The sequence below is a fragment of the Etheostoma cragini genome, chromosome 1 (assembly GCF_013103735.1).
Source record: "Etheostoma cragini isolate CJK2018 chromosome 1, CSU_Ecrag_1.0, whole genome shotgun sequence".
Lineage (NCBI taxonomy): Eukaryota > Metazoa > Chordata > Actinopteri > Perciformes > Percidae > Etheostoma > Etheostoma cragini.
The window spans coordinates 759703-782202 of NC_048407.1; the positions used below are offsets into that span (position 1 = coordinate 759703).

The 22500-nt window shown below is 41.4% G+C and overlaps 1 protein-coding gene across 1 annotated transcript in view; it reads left to right on the forward strand.

Moving 5' to 3' along the window:
* Positions 1 to 214: 214 nt before the first annotated feature.
* kif13ba (kinesin family member 13Ba) overlaps positions 215 to 22500 on the forward strand; it is a 36422-nt gene continuing 14136 nt past the window's right edge. Inside the window, exons 1-11 of the mRNA XM_034877253.1 lie at positions 215 to 787; positions 996 to 1326; positions 6561 to 6654; positions 13996 to 14008; positions 14606 to 14666; positions 14827 to 14919; positions 16098 to 16278; positions 17096 to 17183; positions 17437 to 17571; positions 21669 to 21781; positions 22263 to 22374. Coding sequence (XP_034733144.1) covers positions 1257 to 1326; positions 6561 to 6654; positions 13996 to 14008; positions 14606 to 14666; positions 14827 to 14919; positions 16098 to 16278; positions 17096 to 17183; positions 17437 to 17571; positions 21669 to 21781; positions 22263 to 22374 — 960 coding nt within the window. The 5' untranslated portion in view covers positions 215 to 787; positions 996 to 1256. The remainder of the gene's footprint in view (positions 788 to 995; positions 1327 to 6560; positions 6655 to 13995; positions 14009 to 14605; positions 14667 to 14826; positions 14920 to 16097; positions 16279 to 17095; positions 17184 to 17436; positions 17572 to 21668; positions 21782 to 22262; positions 22375 to 22500) is intronic.

Below are 22500 nucleotides of genomic sequence, written 5' to 3' on the forward strand. Positions count from 1 at the left end.
TGTGGAAACCGCACACCCGCAGAGTGAAGACCTCAAACCTTACAATACAGCTATGTAAACGTGTTCAACAGATAGTTTCGGCAAAATGAAACGAAGAGTCGTTGTTAACAGGTGCATATCCACTTCAAACGAATCCGTAGGCCGAGTATTAACTAGGTCTCTAACGTAATGTACCGTTAACGTTATATTAATACGGTGGGTGAGGCAGGGCAGTGTGCTGAAATTGTTTGGGCTAACTAACGCTAGCTAGCTATTTAAGGGGTTCTGACCTAAACTAGCTAGCTACAGTCCCAGTTGACATTAGTTTTAAACGATAATTTAACTGTGAAAGCGTGTGACCAGAAGTTTTTACAGTTCGTTCGACAGCTGTCCCTGGCTTCTTTGGTGGTTCGGCTAAGGTTAGCGGTGCAGAATTAATGCCTTCAGGACCTAGTTTATATTATGCTAACTATATGATTAGGACTAGCTAGGTAAATGTAGCATATGTGTTTAAGCTCATCTTAAAAATGACTTTGTCTTGATGTTCAACTGTCACTCCACGTGTATCATCTAGTTCAATTTCTAAGTTTGACAGATGAGAGTTTAACCGAGTTTAATTTGAAGAGACGATGCTCTAGCGGAAGGGCGGATGCTGCTAGCTGCTTGTAGCTCGACCAAAGACTGTACAGAGGGAGGACATAGTGGATTCCGTTGGGAAGAAGTAGATCATCGCCAGGCGCTTCTCTGGGGATCTCTCTCGGTCCTACTTGTAGGTTAGCGGTGTCATCTCTGGGATGTGTTCACCAAGGTATGTAGCTCGAAGGTTGGGTTGTGTCTGTGGATGTTATTTAGTCAATCGGCTGGAAATGGCCAAAACTTTCTTCTTTCCTGTCGCTGCTGCTCTTCACTTTGCCTGGCAAATTAGCTGGCTAGCCCTTTTTTGCCGTGCAGATAGCATATGTTGGCTCAGTCACATCCACCAGCTGCTTAATTTACATCTCTCCTTTCCCTTCCAGCCTCCACGTCTCTGGGATTTAAATTAGCCTGGAATATGAGCAGAAGAAGAAGATAAGCAGCGGCGGCTGGCTTCCTGCAGGATTTTGCCAAGGCTTTTTGTTTCCCTGGACATGCCTGGTCTATGGAGCAACGCCGAGCTAAGCTAGCTGGCTGACAGTCCGGCTAGCGCAACATTTCCAGGCTTTTGGATGATTGTTTAGCTGAAGGGCTGAATTTATTTCGGATCAGCGCTCCATCCCACGGCTGGGTAAGGAGTCAGCATGGGGGAGCCCAGCCTGGACGACGCCAATGTCAAGGTGGCTGTTCGTGTACGGCCGATGAACAGGAGAGGTGAGAGGGCTTCAGTCTGCTCACACACACACGGACTCTCAAATGAATGCTGAATATGGAGATGGCATTTGTCTGCATTGTCTGAATTTCAGGTTAACACGATGGATACATTGAGGCTATATTATGGACCAAAAAGTGTTATTATTATTATAAATACACCAAAATCATATTCACATTATTGGAGATACAGTAGGTCATATCATGATGCATAGACCACATGTACTGCATTTTAACACTCTTCCCCAGGAGACTACCTTGATTTAATTACTCCCTGTTCAATTTTACCGGGAGTGCCGGTCAGAAATCACCACCCATTAGTTAAATGAGCTACTGCAGATAAAAAGAGAAGTGGTCTGTTTGGCACATGTTTGTACAGTGCTGCCATAGGGCTTTACCTCAGCCATCCAGCTACTGCCTGCCATCTACTAAATTCTAGACGCGTTGGCTCCTTTGCTGGCTGTTAAAGATGCCAATAGCTTCTAGACTTCATCTGTCACTTGCTTCAACAATGGGCTAAGTCAGTAGTTTCACAGGATAGCTGTGGGTTGGTATGATTTTAAAGAGGGCAACAGAAAGATTTCAGAAAAAACTCTTCTTAATGGATCTGAACACTCGGTTACACGGTATCTGCTACTAGAAAAAGAAGCTTTTGTTTGTCATTTCTTTCAACAGTGTCTCACTGACATTAGGCCAACGTACATGTATCTTTAGTCCACCAATCTTTCCTCGGCTGCTACATGTCTACAAATTGTTACATCCTCATCCCTAATTCTAGAAAAGCCTGGGTAACAAAGGCCCAGTGTTACACAAATCTGCTTGCAAATTCTCTGGTTGATAACACTGCAAATATTCAGTGCAGCATGCAGTAAAGGATTGATTGCTGAGCTGTGTTTTTGCCCGTAGGAGACCATGTGTCATGTACCATGAAAGAGGAGGAGAGCCGCTGAGGCAGGGTGGTTGATTAACAACTGGCAGAAGGAATTGTGTGTATCCCCCCCCCCCCCCCCCCCCCCCTTGTGGGCTGGAGAAGTAGGTCCCAAGACCAAGCCTCACTTTTCCCATAGGCAGGGATTTACTATGACCCCTAATGTAGAAAAACTAAGTCTGTTTTTTTTTTTTTTTTTTTTTTGAAAATGGCTTTGTACAAGGTTAGACATTTTGTTTTGGACACACAGAAATTCCATGTATTTCTGTTTTTGAAAGACAAACATGAGTCAGTGGATGTTGAGGAACTTGACTGCCAAGGTTGTCCTCATATAGATGGTGAGAAGGATCCAGAGGCTACAGTTTAGCTCTGGTGGAATTCAGCTTCAGATCAGGGACATTTAGATTAACAAAGGTAGGGATTCACTGGAATGGTTTTCTCTGGCCAATCTAATTGATTTAAATTGGCAGCGTTCTGTTCCTGACCACTTCCTAGGAAGCCCTCGTCCACTTCATGCTGTCAGTGTTCAAGTTTATCCAACTAACCTGACAGGTGCAGGGGATGGCAAACTGTCTGCCAGATTCACTTGACTGGAACACTTGTTTTTGTGTGGTTTCCTTTTATTCCATTGTTGATTTAACACAGAATAGTGATTAAATATTACTCAACCCCCACCTTGTTATTGTTTATTTAGAAAATAATCATTATTCAAAAGCACCAAAAATCCACGTTAAAAAGAAGATGCGTTCAATGAAGTCCAAACACAGTCCAACAAAGAGTCCTTTTTATGTATATTTTTCTCTCAGCCAGGTTCCTTATGTGTATGTCTGGCTTTCACTGGTGCTCAATTTCAATCATGCAAATTTTCTTTTGTTAACATTGTAAGCAAATGGCTGCATGTGTCTTCCCTTGCTCAGCAAGAAAAAGCAATTATGATTTTGGTGAAGGAGAACAAGCAGGCAAACTAATGGCTTACTGAAGGCAGTGGAAAGGGTTTGGAAGCAGCAGTGCCACGTTTCCAGTAGTGCCTCTCTGATCCCCGTTTGAATGGAGCTTCTGTCCATATCTACCAGTGTTTAGACTTTTATGAATTCAAATTGCCCCCAAATACCACATAATCTCTGAGTGGACACTGAATTCTTCCATCATATCAATCGCCCCTCTTTTCAAGCACATCATTTTCCCTTCAGGCCTTCACACATTCTCACACCTTTTTGAGCTGCTCAGTTAAGGTACAGCTCTTTCCCTGTCTTTTGCTGCTTTACTGTTGCTTCGGGACATAGCAGCAGCAGTTAAGGAATGGCAAAGGAATACGCATTCACTTTCTTTCATCGCATGTGGCCATCTATTACAGGGATTCAGACCTGTGACACTGAAATAATAAGCAGGCTTCTCTCAAGGGCACTGTCCCTGTGTATCCCAGGTTGAGGAGGAGAGCTGGTGTAGTAGCCTTGCTGGACAAAGGCAGGAAGGGAGTGAGTCTGAATGAATATTTGCTAATGTTGCGTAATGCTCCAAGTTCCCATGACTGTGGCCTTCGAAGAACAGAGCAAACTCAGGCGTAGCAACGGCAACACCACGGCCAATCAGCTTCCTGGCTGATGTCAGGGCTGTTCTGCCAAGCCTCAGCACCGTTAGGCTAGGGAAGGACCAAAGAGAAGTGGAAAATGGGAACTGGTTATGGAGCAAGGAGAGGCAGATAACAATGGATACATTTATCCTCATCACCACAACACATCACACTATCCCTACTGCTAAGCAGGAAGTACAGCTGCAGCAGTAGGGGCACATGGGTAATGTAGGCAGCAGGAAGAGAGGAAGTGCAACCTCTGTCTGTGTCAGCCCCCCTGTTGAGCTGTTGGCTCACCATGCTTGTTTAGCTCTGTAGTGTCCTTGACAGCAGAAGTATTGGAGGGTGATTCCGGTCCTCTGACCTTTGACAGCCCCCTTTCCATTTCTCTACCCCTGTGTTCCTGCCAGGAACTGCAGTGTTGAGGCACTCTTAACAGATGGTTTAGCCTTAAATCCCTAATGATGCTGGTTTGCACAGGCACCACTAGCTTCTCCTCATACGTAGAGCTCCTCTGGTTAGGATCCCCTTTTGTCTCTCAGGGAGGGAAATTATGGCATATTTAGATTGTTGATTAAGTTAGAGTAGCCTACTTGAGCAGCCACTTTTAGGAAAAAGTTATAAACTTGTGAAGTGACTTGTACATTCTTTATTTTACCTGCCATTACAGAAAGAGTAAAATGGTTATTTGGCGTGTTTGTTAGGAACACATGACCATAGCTTTTTGACTAGACCGATTAATCGGGTTAAAAAACCTCTTGGCAGGAACAATTGGACAGGTATGGCCAGGTACTGTTTGGTAAGGATGCTAAGCTTCTTGCAACAGCATTGTCACTGAAGCAATACGTTGTTGTCTGGTGAAGTCATCACAAATTGAGGAAAGGTCTATTAAATGGCTCTATGTCCTATACACTCTAACCAACACTGGATAGTGCGCTGATTGTTGAGAATCTTGGACCATCATACCCTAATTCAGGATATTCTATGTGCTCGTCTCTGCTTTGCAATAGTCACGCCTTGGTCAGAAAAAGCAACTGAAGGCGTAATAGCTCAAAATTACGCAGTTTAATATTGCTTTTATATTTAATATAGGAATTAATACCACCGAATGATTATCCTGTCCTTACACATTTGCTAAAATGTAAAATCCTTGCATGCTTGTTGCATAATGGAGACATGCTTAGTGACAGCTATATGGGGAATGGTTGTGTCTTAGAAATGTAGCAGTGTATATCTGAATACTGGGCCAAATGGTGACAGTCACTACAGTACTCAGATACGTACCCAGTACACTGCTTAGCAGGTTGGATGCTTGAACCAGGTCTTACATTTGAATGACATTATCTATTATTTCCTCTCTGCTGTAGTGTCCCTGAAAAAACAATTGAATTGCAAATAAAGAAGTGCTGTTCTTGCCCTGACCTCTGACCTTCCTGTGAAAGGGGGCAAAATAGAGGATATCCCCACCAGCAGCCAGACAGCGGGGCAAAGAATCCTGAGTCCCATCCGTATCTTATCAGGTTAAATAGCATGAATTTGACATTGTACAGACCAAGATCCAGACTATTTTCATTAAAATCAGACCGTATTACTGACATCCTCATTATGTAAATTTTAGATTTTTTTTACCCTAAAGCATTTTTATTTTACAAATAAGTATTATGTGGTAGTGTGCATTGCAACAATTGACCATTCAAGAAAAACATGTCATATTTTAGTGGCTGTGGCTCAAACATTCACAAGCGGTAATTTAAATTACTGGAAGACGCTACTTGAATTGGTCTGCTCTGCTCTGCCTTCTTTTAATGTACAACCAATTCTGACAAAAACTGGATGCCCAGGACGTGCTGGCAGCACCAAGCCTCTGTGTCGACAACCATCATTAGGTCTCATTGGCAAGAAAGATGAATGGAGTTACTTACCAGCCTCGTGAATTTCCAGTGCTGTCCATGTTGTTATTTTCCAAAACTTCTGCAGGTTACTTTCACAGCAAAGTTTCTATAAGAAGGTTATACGAGTGACTCAGCTATGAAAACAAACCTAATATGTAGTGCTTTATACTAGGAACACTTGAGATATATATTTTACTAAAAAAAGATCAGATAAATGGTCTGTACTCATGCATTCCTTAAATGTGTAGGGAAAGTACTGTATTTCTTAATGGGACATTAAAGTTGGAGGACAAACTGTGTGTGTTTGTTTCTCTCTCTCTGGAAAGTCCTTTCATATTGATTAGTATAGTGCTCATTCCAAGGTAAAAGGTCATTTTCAGAGTTGATGTTTCCTGGCCTACTCAAACAATTGTTAGAGCTTGATGTTTCACAGGAAGTTATTTAACTTGTGTTTTATCAATAATGCAACTTAGCCTCAGAAGTTGGTCTAAGGCTTGTAAAAGGTTTTTTGACCGGTTCTACTAGACGGCAAACATTTTGGCTCATTTCTCTGAATACTAAGTTGGTTAGTAAAGGGGTCAACATGTACAAGGTGCCTTGTAGGTTTCTGCAATTGTATTCCCACCATGGGAGTATCTAAGGGAAACATGTGTGTGCTTCTGTATGTTGTTGATACTGTGGTATCTTTGTTACAGGGTCTATCCTATTTTGTCATGAAATGGAGCTGGAGATGGCAAAGTGACCTACAACTTGTGTAATAATGTTGAAATAAATCAAGGATAACAGAAGAAATGTGTGGTGAGGTTTCGTGCCTTGCTTGTAATACTATACATTGTCTAATCCACAGAAAAGGAACTAAACACTAAATGTATCGTCGAGATGGCGAAGAACCAAACGATCCTCCATCCTGGCGGAGCTAACCTGGGCAAAGCAGACTCCAGGTATGTTTGTCAGTAGCTTGGCTAAATTCTACGTCCAAAACAATGTTTTTTTAATGTGGTACAGTGTATTACCGTATACATTTTATGGAGCACTAAATGAAGAGTCATTGGGGATTGCACACACTTTTTTGACACCACGAATAGGAATGTGTTTGGGACAGGTGCATGCAGGTGTTCTAGAAACAATGGTAAGTTATTGTAGCTTCTCCCTCTAATCAAGACAAATATATCTATGGGACTTTAAAACACTTATTGTCTAATTGCCCCAATTAGAGTGAAATGGTATTCTTTCTCTGAAAGAATAAATATAAATCTGATAACAGACATGATACACATATATTTTCATTCAGTATTCGTTAAACATTCTGAGGATAAGATTATATCAATCTTCCACATTATCTTGTCATCGCGAATCAAGAAGTTGTTTGAAACATGTTTTAAGCTTTCTTAAGTGTCAAAATCATCCAGGGATAGTTGTCAACATTGCCAACAAGAACTGCGTGCTAACACAGTAGCTGTATAGGCATACTTTTAACCTCGCCAGTTCGGGTACTCTTAAGCCTTGGAACTCTGAAGCTTCCTATTTATTGCTCACAGAAACGTAGATTTTACAGCTGTTCTACGTTTGTTTAGCCTGAATGCCAGCCTAACTTATCCCCGCCCACAACCTTTGAGGTCGGGAAGTTCGGTCTGGACTAGATCCGTTGTGGGGCAACTATGCAACCAGAGCTGTTCTGACCAATCAATTGTCAGAGCGGGCTTTATACGATGATGGACAGATGATCAACAGTAACGACTGGTTGTAGTTCTATCCAGTTGAGTTCAGAAGCATTTTCTTTCCTGGTTGGGTTGAAACACGTCCCATAATCACAGCCGGAGCAGAGTCAGACTCAGATTCTGACTAGGAAGCTGACTCACCAGCAGTTGGGCCCTCTAGAGACAGGTGTAGTTAAACTCAAACCACTTATTTCACTTTATTGGCTTTCACCCAAATGCCATCCTGTTAACCAGCTGCTGTTTGAGGTTAATGCTGAATTGTGCTTGGAGTCTTGGGCGTCTCTGAGGAATTAGGCAAGATAGATTTAGTTTAATTGGTCAGAACAGAAATGAGTGGCTGCATGTACTCTGTGTGTGTCTTGTCGGGGAGTTGTCTGAGTGAGGGAGTGTTGCAGTCGTGGTCAGGCTCAGGAAACTGTGGCAAATATAACACCAGGAGGACTTAACTGTAAAGTTAATCACCTCCATTTGTAATGAGAAAACTGTAATAATTACAGCAGTTTAACTTAATTATGTAATAGTTCAAAATCACCCAGTAGACCATGCTTCACTACCCATCCGCCATCTTGGAGGAAGCCAGCTGTGTTGAAAGAAAGACCTTCTTGTGACTAGGGGAGCTGACTGCAGACTGCCAGTTCAGAATTAGTGAATGAGGCTGGCCTCAGGCTGAGGTGCAGGAGTAGACAACAGCAGCAGCATGTGTTCCCGTGTGTGTGTGTGTCTGTGTGTGTGTGTGTGTGTGTGTGTGTGTGTGTGTGTGTGTGTGTGTGTGTGTTTGCCAGAGGTGCCTCCGGCTGTAAGAAAGAAGGCAGCAGTGAGGCAGACAGAGACAATTATACATGAAAAGACAGACCACTTCGCTCCTCTCTTCCCTCACACTGTCGGGTCGTAACTCCCACTGCCTGGCTTCCTCCCTTTTTCTTAGCTCTTCCGTTTCCTTGGCAACACAGGAGGAGGTTAACTCTGGGTCGCTGTTGGTGACCGTGAAGCCCATTCCTTGAGTTAGGAGACACAAGCATCTGTCGTCCATAAACTTACCCCAGTGACTTTTATGGAGGACTAAAGAAGAGCAGAGCTGTAGTTTTTCACTCAGTGACAAAGGAGTGAGGAAGCAGCAGGAGGATGGACTGACTGCTCTCAGCGTGCAGATGCTATTTGTCATTTTGTTTGCTTGTTTTCCATTTCCATACTGTTTACAGCCATGGATTATCTTTTACGCAGCATTTTGTCTTGTTAAAAGCTGACAAAGACTTGAGTGGGTTCATAATAGACCAATGCTGTAAAGTTTGGATGTTGCAGGTGCGTTGTGTTTGTTTAGGATGCCCTTTGTTTAAAACTGACATATCTGCAGTAGATAAGGGATAAAAAAGAGAGTGCATCTGTGTGAGTGGATCCAAACTCTTTCTATACTTCTATTGCTTATCTACAAAATCTAACTACAGACATTGCAATAGATGATGCCTACATTAAACTGATTGGCACAGTGTGTTTCAACAGAATGATACAAGATAGATATTCTCCTAAATGGACTGTTCTTATATAGTAATTTTACACTCAAAGCACTTTTACATAGTACAGGAAATTCACCCACATTCACACAGTGTGGCCGAGGCTGCTGTAAAGGTGCCACCCGCTCATCAGATACACACTCGCACACATTCACACTCCGATGGAGCAGCATCAGGGGCAACTCAGGGTTCAGTGTCTTGCCCAAGGACACTTTCACATGGGACTGCAGGGCCAGGGATCGAACCCCCAACCTTCTGAAAGCTACATGAAGCTTATTTTTCTTTTCTTCCACTCCTCAGTTGTGAGTTGTGTGTTATGCTTCTGTGTCTGATTCAGTTTTTCCACCAGCAGCGCACATTGGGCAGTAAGACTTCCTCATGCTGCCCCTCTGTGACTCACTGCAGTGGTAACTTGTTTTATGAAGTTTTAGTTTTGGGCTTTCTTTAAGCACTGCTTATACAGGAATATCAAGAAAACAGTCATCTTAAATTACATAGTGCTTACAGTTGTATTTTGTGTCCTATCTGCTTTTGCACCTGCCCTCCCTGAATCTCTTTTCAACCACCAGGGATGTCCTAACCTACAGAGTTTGATCTTTACGACCAGGGCACTTTGTACTTGTCTGTCTGATAAGCAAACAGCTACCCTCCCTGCAGCCATGTTGTCAGGCACTACAGCTTGCATGAGGACATGAGGCTGTTTGCAGTGGATTGGTGAAGCTGGATGTTGACACACACTGACAACGATCTGTCTCCTGTCAGACATCAGTGAGGCAAACACAACCGGCTTAGTTTCCATAGAGATAGACAAAAGGGACTGTGCGGCCCCCAGTCTTGGAATGATGTTGGAGATTGTGTGTGTCTGAAGGATTTATAGTATATTTATTAATTTAGAAAGCTGAAATTTTGATGCAGGGTAAATCAAAGTGCTTAAACAGTACAATCTGAACCAACCATGTGGTGGTGGGAGTGACTAACAGCCCACTAACATAATAACAGGGTTAGAAATAGGACAGAGTCATTTATTCACAGGCCACAATGGTTCATTTTCTTCACAATATTCTGGTTTCAGACCACTTGTCTAGGCTCAGGTAGAGCTTTGGACAGTTTATGCTACTGACTTAACAAAATCAATTTGTCTGAATAAAAAAAAAAAGTATTTTAAAAGAATAGCAAACATTTTGCAGCAAGTGCTTTAAACAATGTGTGGTGCGTTTGTGTCCGTGGTAGCTCAATCATCTGAGACTTCATAGGTGCCAAATAACATCGTATTCACAAGCTGTAGAAAATCCGAGCGGTAGGAGAAAGGGTGGTGCATTAAAACGATTGTTGTTCAGCAGCCCCTTCAATATTAGACTTTCCTATAACTACATCACCATGAACACAAACTGAGTTTTTCTGGGCTGTAGTGAGGAGAGTTTGAATGCATCAATGTGATCCCAACTTTGAACCAGAGTAAATGTGAAGAGAGTTATAGTCCGCATTAAGCCCGAAGAATTAAAGACTGAAAGGAGTGAAGAGGAAACTATACATTTTTCCATTTGTTGGTGGTGTAGTAGCTCCAGAAGGAAGGAGCACGAAATGTGAGAAGGCTACCATAGTCACCACTGCCCTTGTGGTGTGCCTTTCCAACAATGCGTAGTAGACACCAGCACTATATCTTAATATGCAGATTTTTCTATGATGGAGGCTGGACCCGGGCTGTGTGAGCTGGAATGAATTTGTGAAATAAGTATTGATCTTAGGTCTGGTAAGGGATAGGAAATCACCGTTGGCTGTCTGGCTCGGGTCTGAACATCCAGGGGCCTGGCCCAAGTATTTTAGGAGCAAGAAAATGTGTTATTTACGTATAAACTGGTTTACTGTTGGCATAATGCAACAAACATTACCCATGCATACTATTTATATTTTCTAGGTCAGCTTAGCTGTTAAATTTCTATGAAGAGCATGAAAGCTGGCATGAGAAAGCATAAATATCCAGAGTTAATATGCCTCACATAGGGTTTCTATTTGATAAAAGGGCTTAATGGCAGGACACATGCAATGATTTAAATAGTTCTTTATAAAGAGTTTAAAAAGAAGTGCAAGTAGTAAATTGGTGTTATTTAGTATGTGTTGAACGGAAGTATTAGCCTGTTACATGTCCAGTAGTCCTGTTCCATCAGTATGTACTGGGTCACGCTGATGCTGTTTCTGCTTCGGCTTAACATTCCAGTCTCAGGCTCAGCCTCTTTCCTCCCTAACCCCCTGGCTACCTTCAGCCTCCTTTCCATCCTCCATTCCTCATTCCTCCCTACACAGCCGTGGATGGTACAGTCCCAGAGGAGAAAAAAAGAGAATGCTAGAACAGTAGAGAAAGAGAGGGGGTGGGGGGCAGCAACCATGCATGAAGTTATTTTTTAAATGACGGCGATCGGAGCGAAGGAGCAGGCCGGAGGGAGGAGGGGCAAATAGAAGTGTTCGAGGACCGAGGGAGGTGGGCTCACAGCTCTCCTGACTGCCTCATTCTCCCATCTCATTGGTCAGGGTGGCCCCTCGCTTCGTTAATGGGCGTTTTGACCGCAAGACATGAGTGACCATTCACGCCTGCAGCCTTTAAAGCAACCATGACAGCTGTCATCACTATGTATGTCAAAACCTGCCACACCGATTTCCTCCCGAAAGTGTGTGTAGAAAGGACTGTGGGGACCTGGTAGACATGTAGGATGCTAAAACAGCCCCTGAGAAGAGCATTCAGAGAAATAAAGTTATTGGGAAACCAGGAATTAATAAACAATTAAATATCAGCAAACTTTTTAATTTATATATGTTGTTGAGGGATTCCAGTTTGTCAAGATTTTACTCCAAGCAACCACATCTGTGAAGATTATTCTTTTGTAGAATTGCTTTTACAGAATTACATTAGCATCCTGTTAGTATCCTGAATACCTCCTTCAAACACCCCCGGAATCATCGTCCTCCCTCCGTCTCTTACTACTAAAAACAGTAATCTGGTTTAATGTCGTCATTGCTGTGTAGAAGACGTCCTCATTGTATCCTGGTTTGAAGAGAGCTGCTGGAATCAGTTAGGACTCCGATAGGAATGACTGCATGCATTTGCTGTCTGAATGCAGCACGTCAGCAGTGGAACGTCAGTGAATTATGAAGTGTTACAGATTGGACTGGATGTTGGCTGGTTTGTGCAAGAGCTGCAGCTTTGGCGTTTTGTAAAAAATGCGCTTGGGTAAAAGGAAACAGGTGTGTGAGTGCTTTTGTGTCTGTTCCTGTAGTTCTGTCTTCACAAGAGCTAGTTTTAGACATTTAGACTAAGGACATTTTAGTGATGTAGCTCAGAAACAAACGCTAATGAAGTGTCAGGCTTGTAGCACTGATTAGTTAAATCAATGTATTCAAGGGTCATCATGAGAAGAGAAGTATGTGTGGGTGTGTGTAAAGTAAACCACTCGTATTCTCTTACCTCTGGCCTCATCTGACTTGACGCAGATCTCTGACAGCAGCCCTGACCTGGTGGGTGGAGCCAGCTTTGCACAGATCGAGGAGAAATGTGACTAGGGGTTTACCTGTAGTGAGGAAGATTGCAGAAAGAAAAAGAGAAGTGCATATCTTTTTAGACTTTGGAGAAAATGATTTTATAGAAAAGTCGGACAGACATTATAAATCCATTGAGATGTAAATATATAAATCCATGGAGAAATCCATTTGAGCACTGCTGGATTTGTATGGGTTAATGGGAAGAAAGGACTGCTAGTGTTCTGGATTGTGTTGCCTCAGGGTCTGCCAGTCCTAAAGTTGTCAAATTGCAGTAAGCCTATTTGATTAAAGCACCAACCAAGTGGATGGCATTATTGCCCTCATGACAACTATCACTTCACAATGGCGATAAAGCATGTCAGGGACTTTTGTTCAAACATTACTAGGAATTGACATGATATTAGCAGAAGTAAATTGTTAGCTCACTGGATTCAGTGGCTTGAAAATAAAAAAATGCACTTCCAGCTAGTGTCAGTGTATCACTCTTTTATGTATATTCCTCGTATAATAAATGCCACCCCTCTTTTCTGTCCAGTAGGTTCAATCAAATGCTGAGTTTCAATGTAGACTGATGCTAAGCTTGGCAGCAGAATGAGTTGACGGCTGTTGCTGAATGACTGAGTGCCAGGTAGTTTGGATGTTATAATGATTTAATGGTGGTAATTAATGTTGGCGCAGGGTCCCAAACAGTGCTTCTTAAGTGCACCACAGGGTAATTGAGATGTCAGGATCTTATCAGCGTGATCTGTATTATCTGTGACGCTGCATCTCTCTATTGCAGAAAAGCAAAAATGTTATCTAATGAGCTGAAAATTAGGAAAAGCCCAGACTGGTGTGCTGTTAATGCTATGAGAGCTATACGAGTATTCTGATACTGTGATTTGCCCATCCTTACCACCAACTTACATTTATGCTAATTTATTAACATGCAGACCATTCAAGGCGTACCATTTATTGGGTTGATGTAAAATACGGAGTGAAAATGTGCTGTACCCCTAGTTTATGCATTATCAGTGTGGACGAGTGTAAGTATAGGCAAATCATAATCCTATCTGGACATATTCAGTGGGGAGAACAAGTATTTGATACACTACAAATTTTGTAAGTAGGAAAACCTCCAAATTTGGCAGTTCTGTAATTTTTTAAAACAAGATACTCAAGCACAAGGCTGATTTTTTTTTTTTTTTTTTTTTTTTTTATCCGATGTGTGCTAAAGTGAGCCTGAGGTCAGGAGCTCTAGCTCTGCTTTTGTCTTTCTGTCTGTCTCTGTTCACCTGTGTCTTTATTTATCTTTCTGAACGGATCCCCTCTCTTTTCTGATTAGTGGGACACATGATAATTAGTTAACAACTTTGATAAACAGATAGATACTGTCAATCATTTCTATTCTCAGCCTGGAAAAAGAGAAACTACAGCCTGCTGTGAATGGCTCAACATACTGCATCCTCTGTTAAATGTGCACTAAATGTCTTCTTCCTATCTTTCCAACTGCTGCTGTGGACCTTGACCCCCCCAACATCATCAGGAGTCAGTCCAAGGTAACTGCAAACACACACACAAACAAACATGCACAGCCATTTTTAACACTGAGCTAATGCCATGCTTGTGAATCACCTCTGTGTTAAACAAGGAAGCCGCTGTATTTCTTTGACTCTGAACTGTGACCAAAACAGGCAGTTATACAAAGTAATGATTTGTAAATCAATGTTTGGAAAAAGAGTCTTGTTTAAGTCATTCACATTAAACCCTCAAGGAATACTTGTTGCTAGGGAACCTTTTGAATATGTTTTGGCTGTGCGGCTCACTTTACTGTATGTCAGCATTTCCAAAGAAGGTCTTTTTTTCCATTAAATTAAAAACTCCCCTAGTGCTGACACAAAATATAAAATGTTGATATAAAGTAATTTATATCCAACCTTCTTTGTCATTTACAGTTAATTAAATTATAACTATTTTAACTGGTAATATGAATAAATATATAATTTAACATGTATCTTTTGAAAGAGACTCTACATGTATGCACAAACATTGCATTAAAACAGGAGGTATTATTTCTATATGGACGTTACACCAGCCATGATTTTTTTTTTGGTTTTGTTTATGTCTCTCATACTGTTACTCTTTTCACCTCCCAGGTCTTTGCCTATGATTACTGCTTCTGGTCCATGGATGAGACAGACGAGGAGAGATTTGCCGGTTGGTTAATTAACTGATCCAGTTCACATTATTAAAAGCTTGAAAACATCTCTTCAACAACTGCCCCTCAAACAGTTCAGTTTGGAAAGACTAAATATTCACAATGATATACCCTAAAAATTCCCTGTCTGTGTCCCTGTCTTTGTCTCTGTCTCTCTAGGCCAAGAGGTGGTCTTCCAGTGCCTTGGGGAAAGTCTTCTCCGCAACGCCTTCCAGGGCTACAATGCCTGTATCTTTGCCTATGGACAAACTGGTAATTTACCGTGAGACAAGCTACTGTTCTGTAGTCAATATGATGTGAATATGTTTTATAAGAGAGCTTCATAAGTACGTACAGGACACTCATGATGAACCATTTCTCTCTTCCCTCATTAGCTTAGGTCCCTAAAGCTTTTTGTATAATGACTAAGAGAGGAGTGGCTGTCTTGTGGCAGGAAGGTTGGACAGCCTCTCCTCTTTTCAACATGAAAAACAATGCCAAAGCTCAATTTCAGGTCTCAACCAACCAACATGACTGAACTAAAGAATGTGACTTAAACTCAAACATTCAGATCAGACTGATGACTGAAAAAACAGGGCTGCTGCATGAGTCCAAAAAAACCAAGAAGGGGGATCACATCACTCCACTTCTGAGGTCTTTACACTGGCTTCCTGTCTCTAAATTGATATATTAAAAAAACTGCTGTTGGTTTATAAAACACTAAGTTCAGGCCCAAATACATTTCTGATCTGCTGCTTCATTATGAACCAGCCTGACCTCTAAGATCATCTTGGACACGTCCGCTTTCTGTCGCCAGAGTCAGAACTAAACATGGGGAAGCAGTCTAGTTTTTGTGCTCCACATATGGTTTGCTGCAACTCTGTTTTTATATCAAGGCTGAAGACTTCTCTTTTTGATGCTGCCTTTTCGACTTAATAGTTCATTTCTTACACAGCACCGTTTCTTTTATTCTTGTATTTTGTACCTGTCTTATTGTTTTATGTAGGTAAGTGAATTTACGTCAGTTATGTTGATTGCCTTGCTGCTAAAAAGTGCTTCATAAATAAAGCTGTCTTGCCTACTGCAATCCCATACCACTTACTGATAGTGTCAGATAAACTGGAACATTATGTTCCAGTATATTTGTCACTATCATAGAAGTGTTGATTGTGTTATAAGTTTTAGATTTGAGTTTCTACTAGTTGGAGTTGGAAATAATTGCATTTACACATTTTTGACAATGTTGGAAAAAAAGTAAACATTACTCATTTGGTGAAGGTAGAATTTATCACAAAACTGTTGTATTGAATTGCATTTGCGAAGTTGTAACTAATAAAGGGGCCACGTAGTGTGTACAAGGTTGTTTTAATAGTTAAAGACTGATTGTTGAAAATGGCGTGACTTCTTGATTTTCCCCCTTCAAATTAACATCATGTCTGTGTGTGTTACAGGATCGGGAAAGTCGTACACCATGATGGGTTCAGGGGACCAGCCAGGCCTGATTCCCCGGCTGTGCAGTGCTTTGTTTGATCGAACCCAGAAGGAACAGCGGGAGGAGGAGAGCTTCACTGTTGAGGTGTCCTACATGGAGATCTACAACGAGAAGGTCCGAGATCTGCTGGACCCCAAAGGGTATGATCTCCGGCTAATCTTCTCCTGAAAGGAGAAATTGTTTTCTTTCTCTCTGTAGGCAGTTGTAAAAGAATTTACTTCTTAACAACTTATTCACAGTAAAATCTATCTACTGAGAGATAAGATTGTGGTTTTAAGGATGAAGCCGCTACAGGAAGTGTTAAGTTACAGTCACTAGTGGTAAAATAGCTAAGGTTAGGTTCATTTCCAAATGCAGACCATGGGAGCTGAAATTTGGGCTGAAACACAAATATACAGTAACAGTCACAAATAACACGTAAATGTTGTCTGTCTTTAGTAAGTTAGTATACTTTTTTGGTGAACAAACCCTGTCAGAAGTCACTTTCTGCTTTAACCTCAAGTTGGTTGGTTGAACTAGAGAAAGTGGATTCTGGTACACCAGCTGCTGTGGTCAGTAGATAAAAAGATCGCTCTTCTGCCTAGCATGTCCAGCAGGTCAGCAGTAAATCAGGAGCACAGGCCTGTGTCTGCTTCTCCAGACTACATAACCTTTGGCCTTCAATCACTATCTGACCTTTCACCTCAGTAAAACGGGCTAAAGAGAAGCGGACCATCTGACAGCCATATGGGCTTTGCGGTGGAGCAGAGAATGATGAAGCTGTAAGGCCTGGAGCAAGTTTGAATCAGGGTCAGAGAGTCAAGTGCTTCCAAAGTCTCCAGGAACTGGGGAAAGTTGTAGTGGTGGCCACAACCAGCTGAGCCTATATTGCAACCCCTGCTAATCACAACAGTAATTTAACAAGAGTAACCATGTTGTTAGTCTGTGTTTTAAAACCTGCTTTTATTTTCTGTCCAGGGGTAGACAAACTCTGAGGGTGAGGGAACATAAGGTTTTGGGTCCCTACGTGGATGGCCTGTCTCGACTAGCTGTGGCTAGCTACAAGGTACATTTTTTTTATCTTCAATAGTTTTTGCCATGCTTTTATGGTTGATTGACGCGTCCACTATTCACACTTTAAAGAGGCTAGTTATGAAAATTACTCAAACTCTTCACCAAGTGAAGCGGTCCCTAAATATGTAAACATGCATAGAATCTCAATATATGTACTATATAATATTATTCAGTCTTAAAGGGTTATTCTCCAGGGAGAATCCGATATTATTCATATATTTATTGTTTGATTTGTGTTATGACAGGACATTGAGTCTCTGATGTCAGAGGGAAATAAGTCTCGGACTGTCGCTGCTACCAACATGAATGAGGAGAGCAGTCGATCACACGCCGTCTTCAACATCATCCTCACGCACACACTGAAAGACTTGCAGTCTGGGGTAAGATAGAACTCACACATGCTGGGTTAGGGCACTCTTTAGTCTGTGTATCCTTGGTTGATGTTCCACTTCCGGGGTTGCTCTTGTGCTGCACGAAATTCCGCCGGGTGCATGTATGTTTCTTTCCGCTTTCTTTGTGTTGTAATTTTTAACTTTGGTGGATTTCTGAGGACTATGGTTAATTGCTCCCCCTGGGTAAATTCAGACAGCTAGCTAGACTATATGTATAAGCGAAGTTTTCTCTCAATTTTTTTTTATAGCGGCTCCAAGCGGAGTTTAGCGCCGCCCAAAACAATTGTGATTGGTTTAAAGAAATGCCAATAAACCATCCAGGAATGCTGTGTGAACTAGCCAGACCTTCCTCTGCTCCACAGCATGTGGATGGTCTGGCAAAGCCAGACTAGGCACTGTTTCACACAATTACCTTTTGTTTATTATTTTGATATTACAGTATATTTCAATGTGTGCACTAAGTTTGTCCCAGTTTTCACATCATGAGAAATTAAATGCTGTTCCTCCCTCACCTTCTGTTCTCCCAGAATCCAACTGCTACATCTTGTGGTTATTTTCTAATCCTATAGATTTATTGGTGAATTAATTTTGGATGTAGTATTGTTTTTCCTGTTAGTGTGTCAACAGAGTAAAGTCATCTGTACCACAACAAAGGGGTATGTGTAATTGTCTCCACTTGACGTGGCAAATAGTGTCTGGTGGTCAATTCCCCCTGCAGTTGTTAGGTAAAAAGGTAGTTACAAAATGGGATGAAGTCAGCTCAGCTGTCTGACCGGGAGCCAAAGTAAAGACCTAAATGACTTCTTCTCCATCACTGACCCACTTAGGCTCTCCTGCTACTTGCTCTAATTTCCAGCGAATCCTGTTAATAATTCACAGGCATGACTTTGAGTTTGTCAGCTGATACATGCTGCTCTGTTTTCATAGCACACCCAGAGTCATTAAGTTGGTCAGTCAGTCACTCAGTAGGTTCATCAAGCAAACGGTTAATACATAGGCCGCGTAGTCAGTGGGTGTATCACCGTGCTTTAAAACATCCGTTGATCCTCAGACAACAACTTTTCAAGGCAGTGAAAACAGTAGCTACAGTAACATCTAATCTGTGAATGACTAAATAAAATCACCCAGTGATAGGTGAGTCATTCTGACGCTCCTCAGGATTTCCTTTCTATAACATGCCCTTCTCAGACTAGTCAACCAAACACGTCTTTCAAAGTTCAGTCCCTTTGAACATTGGCCCCATTTGGCCACCTCTCAGTTGTTTGCTATTTTTGTTCTGTGCTTTGCTAAATCCAGTCAAGCTTTGGTGACTTAGTTTAGGATAGTGCAGAGTTAAAGAAGAAATGTGTTTTTCTTTTTTATTTCGAGGAGGATGATACTAGATGGTTTAACACATGTAGCGTGTGTTGATGCCCTGTCACTCGTTCTGTGCTGGTACCTTAAAGCTGCGGCCAAGTAGTCGGACAAGCTGTACGTTCTGCCTGCTGATCTAGTTACTGACCCAGGTATCATCTATCCTGGTGACGGAATCCCTTGTTAAGAAAGGAAAATCCCACAGTGGCTGGTATTTCCTCCTCTTCCCTAATTCATCAGCCAGCTATAAGTTAAGAATTGAATAGGACATTACTGTACACATGCACAGACGCATACACAATGAAGTGGAGTTGGTTTATTTTTTTTTATTTTTTTAAATGGCTGTAATCATTGAATTACACTAAGTTGTAGCTTCCTAGTATATGTATTGGTGTTCCCAGGCCCTGCCTCTCATCTATCTGGCTCGCCAAAAGGTATTTACAGTTTTTGGCCTTATTAAAAAATAAAAAAGGGAAAAATTCCTAATGTGGATAAAAGATAGAAATCAGTTTGTTTAATAATTTGCTTTATTCTGGGGGATTTGAAGCCGGACTTGGCCGATCTGTATGAGTGCAGTTAAAATAGATATTCATCAGTTATTATGAACTTGGGTCTCATTTATAAAACTGTGCGTGGGATCCTTACTAAAAGTGTGTGTACACCCAAAAGCCAAAGTTTCGTACGCCAAAACAAATTCAGATTTCTTAAACCGTGCGTATGCACATCTTTAGACAAATCACGATGACTTGCGGAGAAAAAGAAACGAACTTCTCAGACGCTTATGAATTGTTGCAAAACGAATTTTAATTTTGTCCTGTTCTCTCACAGTGTAACCCAATTCAGTACATGGATCCAAGAGGACATCGTTAGGGAATTTAAATCCTCATATTAGCCAGTCATCGTGTACAATTGCGCAACAGCTTAACTGCTGTATTTTCCAACTTTGACATTTGATTATATATGCACAGCATTTAACTATTTACACTGTGTTCTGCCATAATCTAATGGGAGGGTATTTCATGCTATCATACGTGTAGTCAGGCCCTCTCAAGATAGCAGATGCAGTGTGGAATCCAGACTGATTAATGAAGGTATGAGGCTAGTATAGGAATAAACCTGTTTACTAAACAAGAAGGGCAATATTACTGGATCTGGGCAGTGTCACGCACCTCAATGTTTGTAGGACGGAAAAACTCTTTTCATTTGAAGTCTTATTATAAAGACAACCAGCGGATATTAACACCAGATTCTTTTGCAGGTGATCTGATAAAATATATAGATATTTAACTTAAGTGCATCTGACTACACTGGCTATTCAAAGGCTTTTACTTCACTGGGGTAGTTTATCAGGATTTTGTCAAGTGCTTCTGATTAGGCCTGCATGATTGATCGTTATAAATTTACAATCTCGATTTACGCTGTTCATGTTTTAATTTTATAATTTTGATTATTTTTTTTCTCAATGACTTTGTTTCTCATTACATTTTATGAGCCCACTGCATCACAAACGCTCCTACTTTCTTCCTCTATTGTGTGCAATAAACATGACCCTTTTGTGAGAAAAAAAAATTGTGTCAGAGAATTATGATATTATTCTAAACTAAAAAAAAATCGTGATTCATACTTTTCCCCGAATCGTGCAGGCCTGCTTCTGAGCCAACATAGCTTAGGTATTGTGGCTGATTTGGTCCGCTGTAGACCCAGAGAGAGGACTGCATCGGCTGGTGTTGAGCTGCTGATGTGTTGCATTCGCTGTGTGACAGGTGAAGATCCAGTGTTAACATTCAGCCCTGTCAGCTACTGAGCTGTTAGGCTTGGCTGGGAGTGGATCTGTCCCTGTACAGATGGCAATGTGATAGCCCCACCTTCAACATCTTGCAAGAAGAAACCAAAGGCACCTGTCAACAAGAGACTGAAAGATGAGGAAACCAAAGTCTAATGGAGTATTTTGGGATTTCCTGGTTGGTGGAATCATACGAATCAGAGAAAGCATAGGGAACGTCTTCTGAACAAAAGCACATTGAGGGGACCTTTGTGATTAAGCCAAACACTTGGTTGTTTATTTCTGGATTGTTTGTTCCTGTCATGCTGGCGAATCAAATTAGTACTCAGTTAAAAGCTGCTGAAAACTCCAGCAGGAATAGCCTTGATCTAGTGCTTTCTTGGTGATTAATGAGAAATCAAAATCCTCTTGTCAGACCTCATGTGGATATGTGATACTGCTTTCAGGAATGTCAGCTATCCTGATCTGTAAAAATGTGCTAGACTGCAGCTCCAAGACATTTGTATGACCTAGACCAGGGTGGACAAAGCGCTGCTTGTTGTCATAGGGCTGGCAAGCATGAATTTGACAAGCTGGTGAACATTGAGTCAAAAGACGGTAAGAGGGAGAATACGAGCTGGTTACATTTGGCAGTGGACAGAAATGAAAATCAACCCACATCATCCTGCAAGGCTGCAGTTGAAGCTACTTGTTCAGCCTACTGAAATGTGCTGACAGTGGCAATTATGACTGTAGCTATTGCTGTGACAAAAAACATGCATGCCATATATTTTTGTTGTTGTAAATAATTGTGGACAATATTACCATTTGTTAAATACTGTTAGGTTTTCCACCAAGGAAACCACCAAAACCACCAGAATTGAAAGCTATCTAGTTGGGACAACAGCTAAATATGCTATAGACAATAAGACAATAATCTGACTTTCTCTCCGTCTGTCTTTCTCTGTAGACAAGCGGGGAGAAGGTGAGTCGGTTGAGTCTGGTAGACTTGGCTGGAAGTGAGAGAGCGGCAAAGACTGGAGCAGCAGGGGAGCGACTCAAGGAGGGAAGCAATATCAACAAGTATGCAAAAGCATTTCAACACACACACACACACACACACACACACACAAACATGAGTGGGTGTTTTACTAATCAGGCTGTTTATTAGAGTCTAAACTATAAATTGTCTTACAGATGTTTTGCCCTGGCAGTGTTACTTTCTTTTGCAAGAATTTAGTTCTAACCACAAAATGTTGTCTTAAGACTCTTCATTTTTTGTTGTTGTCATTTGCACGTACAGCTGTAAATGTGAAAGAAAGTATACAATCTGCTTTTTGGTTAGCTTTGTGAATATGTTCCTCCACTACAATACAGAGCATGTGTATAAGTATGAGTAAGTGAATGTGTCTGGGAAACCAGCTTGATGTTAAGTGATCTCAACACACAAATAGTGAGAGATGCACACCCTAAAGGGAAAGGGACAGAGTGATACCAACCTTTGAACAGAGGCATAAAATGGAAAGCACTTGACCCTAGGGTTCTTGTGTTTTGTGTTTGTCAGGTCTCTCACTACACTGGGCCTGGTGATCTCTGCACTAGCTGAACAGGGATCAACAAAGAACAAGAACAAGTTTGTTCCCTACAGAGACTCTGTGCTGACATGGCTGTTGAAGGTACATACACCATAAACATGTTCACCGGAGACTGATGAAAATACATGTCCCTTGTTTGACCCCTTGTACAGTGCGTGTTCTATTTTTTTCCAATATATATATAATTATATATTATTATTATTTATT